Genomic DNA, 13,238 nt, shown 5'->3' with positions numbered 1-13,238 from the left:
GTATCTTGCAGACATATAAGCCTTTTAATCACTGGAAGAAGAGAGGGGAAGGTGAAAATTCTGATAGTCTCTTACTACAGCAAAGGAACTGAGGCAGCAAAGTGGTGTAATGCCTTGTTGAAGGTCACACAGGATATATGTGGTGAAACTAACCAGTTGTTTGTGTCACAGTAATGAATTTCCTTGAAATATGTAGTCCATTCAGAGGGCACAGGTATACATATGCACGAGAGCAGATTACTCACAATAGCAAGTTTGCTTGCCTCTCAGCTACTTTCTGACATTTTGTAGCACAGCAGTGAAAGGTGCAAGGCACCCATACTCTTTGCCAATAAAATCTTTAAAAATGCAGGTTTCTGAATAATAGCACAGGTAGACTATTGAAGATAGGTGACGACACCATGATGTGACAGTGAGGAGGAAATAAGTAGCCAGTCTGAGATAATCTCTGGAGCAGTATTTTATTTCTGCCAGAAAACACAAGGAATGCAGGCATACACCTGACAAGGCTAGATCCTGTTCCAAGCTGAAAAAGAAGGCAACCAGCCAGTGACACCCAACAGTTTCACTATATCTGCAGTAAAATGGAGTTCTGAAAAGAAAGTTGCTAACACTACCAGTGTAAAAAAGGGACACCCTCATCAGATATAAGTTTAGGTGAGATCTAAGGACAACTGATTCTCACACAAAAAATGAAACAAACAAAAAACAACAAAAAACAAAAACCCCAAAACATATTTATAGAAGAATTCCTTAACACTGTTCTTTTCAGTCTTCTAGGTGATGACTACCAGAAGGGCGTTTTTCACCAAATGAGAGCAAAGGCTACAGTCTCTTAAGGGACATCACCAGTCTAACCACTAATACTGTAGGAGAGGCATTTGGTAGCTGGTAAGACATTTCAGCGAATTCCTTTTAGAAACCTTATGGCTAGTATGAGCAGATTATATCAGCCATAAATTAATCAAATGAGCCATTTTTTCCCCAAAGCACTACGATAAAACTGACCTACAATTCCACAGGTTGTAGGGTGAAATTCCCTAATGGAAACTGAAGCAAAGAAAGATGAAAAGGATTGCTGACCAACCACAGTAAAACAAGCTCTTCCAAACTTCCCTGCAGGTTCATCAGAACTCCTGTCTTTTTTTTGCATCCACCAGCAAAGATGTCCCTTTCAAGGACATTTTGTCCAGGTAGAAGAGAGAAAGGTTATTCTGAGATATCAAAGTTCATCAAAGTCATGATGAGTTCGATGACTCAAATTAGAGCCATCCATTCCATGCCAAGGTGAGATTATGTTGGCATACACAGTGTCTTTTCTAAAGTACAGAAAAAAACAACAGGAGACTAAGTCATGGAGTGAACAAAATCTTTTATTTATCTTCTCCAGAAACAGAAGTATTTTGCTGCTGCTACAACATTGCAAAGAAACTGACTGTAAAAAGTCCCTACCAGAAAAATACTGTAGTTTAAGACCAGGATAACTCTCTATGAAGTTGGTTCTCCAAGCTGAGGAGAATTCTGGCACCCAGTGAAGGTGGCTGACAACACAGTATGAGCAAGATTTTCACAAGTTCCAAGGAGAGATCCAATATTGAAATAGCACAAAGTATATTATCAAATTTCTTCAGTCAGAGAATGATATAGTGGGTGAAGAGGATGGAGTTTTGAGCAACAGAGAAGAGCCAGGGGCTACTGTTGTATTAGGAACCAACAGGGAAAGACTTGTGAAATGCCTCAAAGGAATTAGGGCATGTTCCTCTAAAAAGGTGACATGGTCAGCTGCCTTTATACCAACGCACGCAGCATGGGTAACAAACTGGAGGAGTTGGAAGACATTGCGCAGCTAGAAAACTACCGTCTAATCATTATCGCTGAAACATGGTGGGATGAATCACACAATGAGTGCTGCAGTTGATGGTTATAAACTGTTCAGAAGAGACAAGGCAAGAAAGAAGGGGCAGGGTGGTTGCTTTGTATGTAAAAAAATGAATTGACTGCACAGAGCGGTCTTTGAAAAATAGTGATGAACAGGTTGAGAGCTTATGGGTAAAATTTAGGGGCCAAGCCAACAAAGGAAACCTCGTGGTTAGTGTTTACTACAGGTCCCTCAACCAAGGGGAGCCTGTTGACAAAGCATTCTTCAGGAAGCATCGTGGTCACAGGTTCTGATCCTGCTGGGGGACTTCAGTCACCCTGATATCTGCTGGAAAAGCTGCACAGCAAGCTGTAACTAGTCAAGGAGACGCTTGGAGTGCATTGAGGATAATTTCTTAATCCAGGTGACAGACAGCCCAACTAGAGGAGAAGTGTTAGTAGACCTGTTACTTACCAACGTGGAGGAACTAATTAAAGATGTCAAGCCTAATGATAGCCTGGGCTCCAGTGGTCATGCCCTGGTGGAATTCACGATCTTGGCATATATGGGCGAGGTGAAGAGTAGAGCTCAGGACCCTGAATTGTAGGAGAGGAAACTTTCTGGTTTTTAAGGAATTAGTGGATGGGACCTCCTGGGAAACTGCCCTCAGGGACAAAAGAGCTGAACAGAACTGGCTCTTTAAGGACATTTTTTTTTTTATTGTGCAAGAGCTCTCGATTCTTATGTATAAGAAATCAGGAAAGAAAGGCAGGACACTAGTATGGCTGAGTAAGGACCTCCTAGTCAAACTAAAGTGTGAGAAGAAAATAAATGCACATGCAGTGGAACCAGAGACATATATCCTGGGAAGAATATAGGGATACTGCCTGGATGTGTAGGGATAGGGTCAAGAAAGCTAAGGTACAGTTGGAGCTGAATTTGGCAAGGGAGGTAAAGAATAATAAGGGCTTCTGCATGTACATTAGCCAGAAAAGGAAGGTGAAAGAAAATGTAATCCTCCACTCCTCATAGATAATACATAAATAGTGACATCTGAGAATGCTGAGGTATTCAACAGGTTTTTTTGCCTCAGTTTTCAATAGTAATCTCTCTTCCCACATCTCTAAAGCCTCTGAACCTCAAGACAGGGACTGAGGGAATTAAACCCCTCCCATCGTAAGTGAAGATCAGGTTCAAGACCAACTGAGGAAACTGAAAATACCTAAGTCCATAGGACCCAATGAGATGTATCCCAGGTTCCTGAGGGAATTGGCTGATGTAGTTGCCAAGCCACAGCCACTCTCCACCATATTTGAAAAGTCATGGCAGTCAGGCGAAGTCCCCAGTAACTGGAAAAAGGGAAACATCACACCTATTTTTAAAAAGGGTAAAAAGGCAGACCATGAGAACCAATGACCAATCAGCCTCACCTCTGTGCTTGGTAAGATTATGGAATAGATCTTCCTCGAAGATATGTCAATGCATATGCAAGACTGGAAGGTGATTTGAGACAGCCAACATGGCTTCACCAAGGGCAAATCATGCCTGACTAAGCTAATGGACTTCTACAACAGAGTGACTGCATCAGTGGAGAAAGAAAGAGCTATGGATGTCATTTACCTAGACTTTTGTAAGGCCTTTGATACAGTCCCCCACAACATTCTTGCTACTAAATTGGAAAGATATGGGTTTGATGCATGGACTGTTAGATGGATAACGAATTGGCTGGAGAGCCACATCTAAAGAGTTATAGTCAGTGGCTCAATGCCCAAGTGGAAACCAGTAATGAATGGTGTACCTCAAGGGTGCGTACCAGGACCAATACTATATAATATCTGCATCAATCACATAGACAATGGGATTGAGTGCACCCTCAGCAAATTTGCAGATGACACCACGATGAGCTGCGCAGTAGATTGACTTGAGGGAAGGGATACCATCCAAGGGGACCTTACCAGGCTTGAGAAGTGGGCCCATGTGACCCTTGTGAAGTTCAACAAGGCCAAGTGCAAGGTCCTGTACCTGGGTGAGGGCAATCCCCTGTATCAATACAGACTGGGGGCTTAATTGATTGAGAGCAGCCCTGTGGAATAGAACTTGAGGATACCAGCAGACAAAAAGCTGGACATGAACTGGTAATGTGCACTCACAGCTGAGAACGCCAACCGTATCCTGGCTGCATCAAAAGAAGGATGGCCAGCGGGTCGAGGGAGGTGATTCTCCCCCTCTACTCTGCTCTTGTGAAACCCCACCTGGAGTACCGCATTCAGCTCTGGAGTCCTCAGTACCAGACAGACACGGACCAGTTAAAGCAGGTCCAGAGCAGAGGAGGGCCATGAAAATGGTCAGAGGGCTAGCACACCTCTCCTGTAAAGAAAGGCTGAGAGCTGGGGTTGTTCACCCTCAACACAAGGCTCCAAGGGAGACCTTATTGTGGCCTTTCAATAGATAAAAGGGAGTTATATGAAAGATGGAGAAAGACTTTTTACCAGGGCCTGTAGTGACAGGATAAGGGGCAATGGTTTTGAACTGAAAGAGGGTAGATTTAGATTGGATATAAGGAAGAAAATTTTTTTATGATGAGGGTGGTGAGGCACTGGAACTGGTTGCCCAGGGAAGTTGTGGATGCCCTATCCCTGAAAGTGTTCAAGGTCAAGTTGGATGGGCTTTTGAGCTACCTGACCTAGTGAAATATGCCCCTGCCCATGGCAGGGGGTTTGGACTAGATAATCTTTAGAGGTCCCTTCCAACCCAAACCAATCTATGAGTCTATGATATAGTATGTGCATTAACAATTATATAAGAAGAAACGTTATCATTAGTATAAAATCCACAGCCAACCAAGTGCATTTGGACTGTAAGGCAGTATATCTAAATTGTTGAAAAGGCTCCTTTAAAATGATTTCTATATACTGTTAATAGAGGGAGATCTGTACCAGCTTTGGTCCTCATAGAAAATCTCCTTATCAAGGAAGGAAAAAGGTCTGTTCTTAAAGGAACAGTGACATAAGTTTTATAAGAGTGTGCTTGGATGCTCAAAGCAACATTTAGTTTAGTTGGACACTCAGTGCATGAGAACGGCCCAATATAAAGAGCTTCTCAAAGGGTCTGGCAAAAGCCTAATGGGACTTGCATGGAGAAACCATAGGGTTGGACCAGATGACCTCTCAAGGTCCCTTCCAAGCTGAACAATTTTGTGAAACAGAATCAATCTTGCTTTCCTTGCTTCAGCTTCTTTTGAAGAAGAAACTGTAGGTCCAGTGTTGATTTAGGCCATCAAAGATTCAGCAGATGTCTAATGCATCACATTGTCAAGGGAAGAGCTTGAGTCCTGATTTTTTATTGTTAACTATTTTAAGAATGTGAACCAGGAAGAAAGGAAGACATTGCATAGATGGAGAGAGAACAACTCTCTCCAAAAAGAAAAAAAAATCTGTAACTGCAAAAGAGTAAAGGATAAAGAAAAATTCATCTGAGCAACCAACATCATGGTTAATCCTGAACATAATTCAACTTAAAGCAAGGCACTGCATCTAGCCAGCCAGCCACTTCTGATACCTGTCGTAATGCAAAGAGAAAGGGCTGTTCAGCACAGAAAAATTCCAGCAGACACTCATAATAATTTTTTACATAAGTGGTGTGCAGGTGTCCAGAGGAGCTTAGGCAAGAGGCATCCAAAAACTAATTCAGTACCTTAATCACTTACTTCACTTACTATACAGGCTGAGAAAGAAATGTGTGAATAAGACTATAATAATAATAATAACAACATTGCTAGGCCATCCTGCTTGCAGTGGTCCAACAGACCATCATGCGCTCCATCAAGACACATCCTAATCTTAGATGTGTATCAGAGAAGCTTCATCTTAATTCATCCTCTTTTATAAACTGTGCTAACAAAAAGTGACACTAATGAAAGCTGCACTAACTTCTTCCCACAAGTAAGAGAATTTTTGAGGGAAAACATTTCAGAGGCTTATATTTGTTGGACAGGAGTAGAAAATAAAAATAATAAAAAAGAAGTCACTGCCACGTTCCACTTCTGTCTTCTCATGCCCTGCTCGAAGAAAGTAACAACCACATCACAATAAGCCCACTCCAGACCTAACCAGGTCCTTAGCAAGCATGAAACTTCTGAGTGGGGACTAACACAGTTGCAAAAGAGAATTCAAATATTTAGATGAATAGGCGAAGTGAAAACTTAGCTGGTCATGAAAGCTGAAAGAAAACTGCTTTACCTTGGATACTCTGGGTGGTGCTGGCTGAGCCTATCCTGAATGACTCCTCTGCACTGCTCAAAAACTAAGCCCTCCTGCGGCATTTTGCACTGTTTTCTAGACCACCCACTCCGACGTGGATACACAAACCACATGTGCTAGGAATGTCTGCCCTGCACTTGAAAGCAATATCAGCATTACAACCTTATTACTTGCGCAGCCAGGCTTTTAATACAACTTACTTGTTTTATCTTTTCAAAACCTTTGATTCCTTAATAGTTTGTATGTAGTCTCTCTACTGGCCATTAGATGCTTAAAGATTTGAAAGGGGAATAGAACTGTTGGAAAAAAACACCATTATCAGAGTGAAAATATTTTTAGTGAATTTTTCCTCCCCTGAAGAGAATCAGCTTTATTTCTAGGTCTTAATAAAAAGATGTTACCGACAGCTTCACAAACCTACTATTTCCTAAACAGGACTCAGACCTTGAATTCTGTCTCCCTGTGAGCAATGATAAAAGGTAATCATTTATTCCTCACTGTGATGAGAAGGGTAAAGTTTACTAATGGAAATTCCAGCTTTATAGCATCAGTTCTCTGAAGGAACATAGGAAAATGCATGACCCATTTGATGTAACATTCAGGAAAGGGTTACTTCCAGTCAGAATTATACTGAATGATGATGCAAATACATTTTCTGCTGTATTCACAGACCTACATTTGACCTTGCTCAAATTTCCAGACTGGAAAAATTAGAAGTATATGAAGAATGAAAAACGCAAGATTATCACTTTGCAGTAGAATAAATCTGGCTGAGGTAAAACAGAATATAAATAAGATGCAATATGCAAACAAATGTTAAACAGACATTAGCATCTCAAACCATAAGACAGCTTAGATTTTTGTATGATGTTGCAATACAGCGCTCTCTCATCAAGTCAGCAACACAATTACAGCAGTGAACCAAAGAAGCTGCCACTCTGCGAGCTGTCACCCTACCCAGACAGAACTGCTGACCAGCAAATGGTGTTCTCTATGTTATATGTTAAGGACCACACCCAGCTACCAAGGGATCTCTTCTTTACCTTTTTTTTTCTTTAGTTCCCCCCGCCAAAGGGTATTGTTCTCACTGTGGTAATACTTCTCTTTCCTGTCTAGTCACAGTGGCATTTCTTGCTGCTCAAGTAAATGCAAGGCCCTTATGTCATTGTGCTTTGATGTTATTTTATCTGCTCACTCAGACACAGAGCCAGCCCTGTAAACGCCATTGGTTTAGCTGTGTTAATGCACTGATTAACTCCCAAGCACACACAAAAGCACTGCAGATGTACGAGTTTTAGTCCCCATCATCTGTTCGTAAGCCTTTTATGCCCAACAGTAAAGCTTCTTGGTAAAGAATAGCTTCCTGGTGTACACTACATTCTATTGTATACTGCTTAACAATTAAGAAAACTATTGAGGCTCATAAAAACCCATGCCTTGCACTTGTTAAACTTTGGAACATGTTTTGCACTACTTATTTTTGCAGTTCCTTCTAGCTCCTGCTATCGCTGAAAGTCTGACAAAATTTTCATCGTTAAGTCTCAACTTCAGTGCATTGCACTACAGTAAGCTGTGCAAATCAATGGACCAATGAGCAAACACAAAAATACCAAGTCCCTCTATAAACTGAAACAAGAGTTTGCTAAAAGATACACTGCTTGCCATTATCTGCAAGTGATAAAAGATAGGGTATCATGTGTATGAACAAAGACAGTATGAAGTAAATCAAACATCCTACCATCAGAGCAGCGCCTGGAGTAAGATAATGCATACAACAACTGAACAGGGCAGCTTTCTTTTCAGATTGTTCTACAGCTTTCCCATTAATTTTGAAACTAAGTAATGGGGCTTGAAATCAACAGGCTGTTCAAGAGACCCCGAAACACTAGTATAGCTTCTAAGAAAACAAGATGATACTTACCAAGTAAGGACCAAGGACCCAAAACAGATTGTGAACGTACTTTATTTCACTGTGAGATTGTGAAAGAAGGACAATGGGTCAGGCAAAACCCAAGAACTTGTAATTTCCTTCCCCCAGACTAAAAAAAACTTCAGTAGAAATATACTGGGCTCTCCAAACGCACTGTACGGTGTGTGCTCTGCTTCTCATACTTGAAAGCACAGACATAACCTAAAAACACACAACCAATGAAAAGGAGAGATAATCAATCATCTCTTACAATCCAAAGGCTAAAGACTGAGCATGGGTTTTGCTTTACCTTAGAAGACTCTGCTCACTTCAGTGTATGCCCATTCCTCCTTTCTTGCTTTTTCTCTTTAGCATGGACTAAGATGGCCTTCAAATCTAGATGATACTGAAATTTTTGTAAAGCCTCTCAGTGGATTCAAACTTCTAAAAAGATATTAAAATTTGTCTACCCAATCGGACATCCACTTTCTGAGGTGAAAAGTTAGTGGTGAGATGAAAACTGTCCGTACTATTGGATGCAACTACTGTTCTAGTAACAGTGATTCACTTATGCTGAAAGTTATTTTTTAGGTATTGCAACTTACTGCTAACCTCAATGAATTAAATCAAATTCTCACATACAACTTCGTTTTAAACAGCTTGATGTTAAGTAAAACTCCAAAACATTTATTGCCAAAACACTTTAACCCATCCCAAAGGCCAACGCTCATATATGTTAAGGACTTGGAGAGTATCTTATTATTCTTTCTTTAAGAGAAATATGAATGTCTGAAATTAAGTGAACAAGGATTTATTTTGTTTTTGCATACAAAATTAGATGAAAATAGCTAATTTATTTTTTTATTTAGATCAACACTTAGTAACTCTTATTCTATGAGAATTTTGTGAAAAAGTCAACACGTGCACAAACACACATCCCACTGAAGTCTATTTTCTTCCCTCTCCCATCAAATTAGAAAATTTAAGAGTTTAAGGATGATCTACAATTTGCATGAAATTCAGCACTAACTTGATACTGTAATTGCTGTCATCTCCCTTTTATGCCTATTCTCCTATTTGCTGTTTTCTTCCACCCCTGTTCTCAGTGTATAATAAAGTTTATCTGCTATTTTAAGGGTAAAATGATTCATTTCACCATTTCTAACAAACCAGTGCAATAGTCATACTAGAAGGATCATGGGACTCTTTCCCCCTTGAAACTCAGTGATTTTTTACCACAAAACTTAGTTAGAAAAATCAAAATGGACAAAATTCCCTATGTATCTGGCATAACTAAAAGATAGAAAGTTGAACACACACTAGTAGACCAAACATTTTTAAGGTTGCTTTTAGATTTCCAAACATTTTCATATAAAATAATGAATAAAAATTGAAGTTTATCCCCTTCACATGCACCCCTTCCCTTCGCCACCATCACCTGCCTTAGTCAAAAGTAACTTTAAAATTACACTTCCACTCCTCCTTCCCCTCCTCAATTGCACATTAATACATGGACTTAAAAGAACAACATAACGCTTCAAGTATGCTTCATGCCAATCGTCAATAAGAGTCATAACATTACTGAAAAAGTACACTTATTCTTGGGAAGCCTGAGAAGGACTTCCTGCGGAGTGTGGTCAAACAACATTTTAAATAAGAAAAAAGCCTCCCAACCCAATCCGTATCCCACCGTCTCCAAAAGAGTAAAGTGTAAAATTTTCTTTGGACTTAAAGAAACAGTATTAAGATTTTACAGATGAATAAGAAATAACCCCAACAGGAATTTAGTTTTACAGTGCTGCACAAACTGTGCACATGAAACAGTAAGTCATACAGATACTACTGTTCAGCTCTACACAGAGACTACATGTGGCATATTAGCATACACATGAAATACTGGCCTGTTTAGAAACAACATACATTTTTTAAGGCTGGTAAACCTGAATAAACCTGTGCATCCAGAAGTATTTTTTAAATTATTTTCTCTTTTCATTAAGGGATTTGAACTTCTAATAGAAAGGTGATGATTTCATCAAGAAACCATCAGCAGTATGACAGTATGGAGCTTTGATGTGAAACTAAGTACACATCCTTTCATTTGATCATGCATAAACAAGGATTCTGATTTTAAAGAATAATGAATGGTATGAAAGAATACTCATTTTTATAGACAAGAAATCCTTCTGGAAACACAAGCAGGTCATTGAACAGACAAAAATCTGGAAAGTGTAAAAAGCATACATGCATGTGTGTGCACATATATATACAGGTATGTGTATATATGTGTATACACACATATATACAAAATACCATATATGTATTTATTCCGACGTAACTGTATAATGACATATTTTTTTTCTTTTCAAATAAAGGGTTTTAATTTAGCAGTTGTAAAAAAAAAAACCAACAAAAGCAGAAACAAAACCCCAAAACAAACTAAGCAGACCATATACTATATGAACAAACAAAAATGTTACGCAAATAGTTGTATCACAAAAGCAAGTCACACACTGGCAGCAGAGGAGTGTTGAAACTCATAGTAATAAATAGCTCCAATTTAAGAATTTTCTACAACATTTCCTCAGAAGACAGGACCAGTATTTCTTCTTTTATGATGATCCTGCAGAACACTCACTCATATATATGTAATTTTATAACACTAAAACAGACACAAGAATGTAGACTGCAAAAGATGCTGGATTCAGGACAGTATACATAACATCCTACTGGTTTATTCACTAAGGCTAGACAGCAAGTCATATGATCCTATTTGGTACATTTTCTACCATGGTCAAGATCAATAAATGGGTAGAGCCAAAGACCTGCGGTCCATCCTGCTGTGGTCCAACCCACTGCAGCAGATGGGAAACAAAAAATAGGACCACTGTTTGGTCCCCAGCTTTGTATCTTGTTTCCTGGAACTGCAGAAGTGGAAACAAGACTGTAGTGTTTTAAGTGACTAGAGAAAGATAGCAAGAAGTGGCATTTTAACATGAATAAGGTTACTAGGCTTGTGATAGTACTGCATCAAAAGAGCACACATGGGATCCCCTTACTTGCAACATCTGGTAGTGTCATTCAATGACTCACTGACTTTAGAATACATGTATGCAATAATAAATAGATCAGTTACATAATAAGGCAGTGTGTTGAACATGCATTCATCTTGTGGACTGGAACACCACAGAGAGAGATACATGATACCATACACATTCATTAAGACCAAGTATTTTTGTTTGTTTTTGTGTGTTTGTTTTTCAAGGCTATCCAGGCAAACTCTTCCAGAGCATTTTCTTCTTGAGAAGAGTGGTCCTCTGAGTCTTGTCACTTTTCCTCTCCCTTATCAAGAGAGGATGAGTGGCTTTAAGGAAAAATAAAGCTGAAGAGAGCTGTTTTGTTTTTGCCCTCCGTTTTGGTTGCATCATTCTGAATGTTTCATTTAAACAGTTTTTGATGCATCCGGATGCTGAATCCTCAGGAGGTTCCAGATGTTTCCAGATAACTCTGTAGTTTACGGACTGTGGTTTTGTCCAGTGAGCACAGATCAAAGTCAAAGGTTGTATTTGTGATATGAAAGTGTCCAGTTTCTTCTATAAGATTTACTATCTGAAAGGAAAGAAAAGATGGAGTTGAAAATTTCAGCAGTTTTACATGCCCACCAGATGTATTAACATGCCACTAAGTATCACATGAAAGGCATAAAACTAGCCTAATTGCCTCAACACCTGTAGGTTAAACCCTTATCCTTATCACTCACTTCCTTTCTGACATGAACTATGGTCCAGACTACAGTACCTCTGTGTTCTTCGGTTTTGGGTTTTTTTTGTTTTTTTTGTTTTTTTTTTTTTTTTTTAAAAGATCATCATCGACCATAATGCCAGCCTACCCATCTGCTGTTCCAGCAAACATTACCATTGAGAAAATATTTTTCAAATGTTGAAAGAAAATCTGCGTATTTTCTAAGTGTCCTGGTTTTGGCTGAGATAGAGTTAATTTTCTTCATAGTAGCTGGTATAGTGCTGTGTTTTGAATTTAGTATGAGAATAATGTTGATAACACACTGTCATTTCAGTTGTTGCTAAGTAGTGCTTACACCAGTCAAGGTGTAAGCTTCCCATGCTCTGCCAGGTGCACAAGAAGCTGGGAGGGGGCATAGTCAGGACAGCTGATCCAAACCGGCCAAAGGGCTATTCCATACCATATGACATCATGCTCAGTATATAAACTGGGGAGCTGGCTAGGGGGCAGCAATAACTGCTTGGGGACTGGCTGGGCATCAGTTGGCAGGTGGTGAGCAGTTGCATCATTTTTTTTTCTGTATTTTTTGGGGTTTTTTTTGTTTTCCTTTTCACTATTATTATTATTATTGTCATCATCATAATTGTTATTATAATAATTATTTCATTAAATATTTAATGAAAAAATTATTAGTAAACTGTTGTTATCTCAACCTGTGAGTTCTCTCACTTTTACCCTTCTGGTTCTTTCCTCTATCCCACCAGGAGGGGGAGGGAGTGGCCATGTGGTGCTTAGTTGCCAGCTGGGATTAAACCACAACTCTAAGTCTCTTAACAAACCAAAAAAAAAAACCAAACCCAAGCCCAAACAAATAAAAAAAACCCCAGATAGATCTCTGTCTGGAATATTTACTGTGTGCATAGCTGCTAAGCAGGTTACTTTAGAAAAATAATCGGCATAAGCCTTTCTGCAAGCAAGGGAAAGAAATAAATCCTTATAGGATCTAGTCCATGTCAAACAAAAAATGTATTCAAGAGCTCTCACATCAACTGTTACTTCACATACTAGCAGTTATTTCTTGAGTAACAGACTTACACCATTTTTTTAAACCAAATCAACCATGAAAGACTCCTACCAATGGCATAAGATCACTTCTTCTGGTGACTATTTAATCTGGAATCACAGCTTTCATTCAAATAGGAAACAGAAGAGCTGTTAGGTGTTCTTAAGAAGGATAGGGACTAAAACAACTCGCCTATGAGAAAAGGCGAGAGAGCTGGGACTCTTCAGCCTGGAGAACAGAAGGGTCAGGGGGGGGTCTTATCAATGTGTACAAATACCTGAAGGGAAGCTGCAAATAGGATGGAGCCAGGCTCTTTTCAGTGGTGCCCAGTGACAGGACAGTAGGCAATGGGCACTAACCGAAACACAGGAGGTTCTCTCTGAACATCAGGAGACACATTTTTTTCCTGTG

At 39.5% G+C, this 13,238-nt stretch overlaps 1 protein-coding gene across 4 annotated transcripts in view; it reads right to left on the bottom strand.

The window, feature by feature from the left end:
- Positions 1-8,157: 8,157 nt before the first annotated feature.
- MLLT3 (MLLT3 super elongation complex subunit) overlaps positions 8,158-13,238 on the bottom strand; it is a 130,798-nt gene continuing 125,717 nt past the window's right edge. For all 4 annotated transcript variants that reach the window (XM_087741612.1, XM_087741613.1, XM_087741616.1 and 1 more), the window contains one exon: positions 8,158-11,632. In XM_087741612.1, coding sequence (XP_087597738.1) covers positions 11,501-11,632 — 132 coding nt within the window. In that variant the 3' untranslated portion in view covers positions 8,158-11,500. The remainder of the gene's footprint in view (positions 11,633-13,238) is intronic.

This window comes from Nipponia nippon, unplaced genomic scaffold (genome assembly GCF_047370975.1).
Source record: "Nipponia nippon isolate SJK-2023a ecotype South Korea unplaced genomic scaffold, ASM4737097v1 scaffold_8, whole genome shotgun sequence".
Classification (NCBI taxonomy): domain Eukaryota; kingdom Metazoa; phylum Chordata; class Aves; order Pelecaniformes; family Threskiornithidae; genus Nipponia; species Nipponia nippon.
The sequence above is the reverse complement of the archived record's forward strand: the minus strand, read 5'-3'. Positions and strand labels throughout refer to the sequence as shown.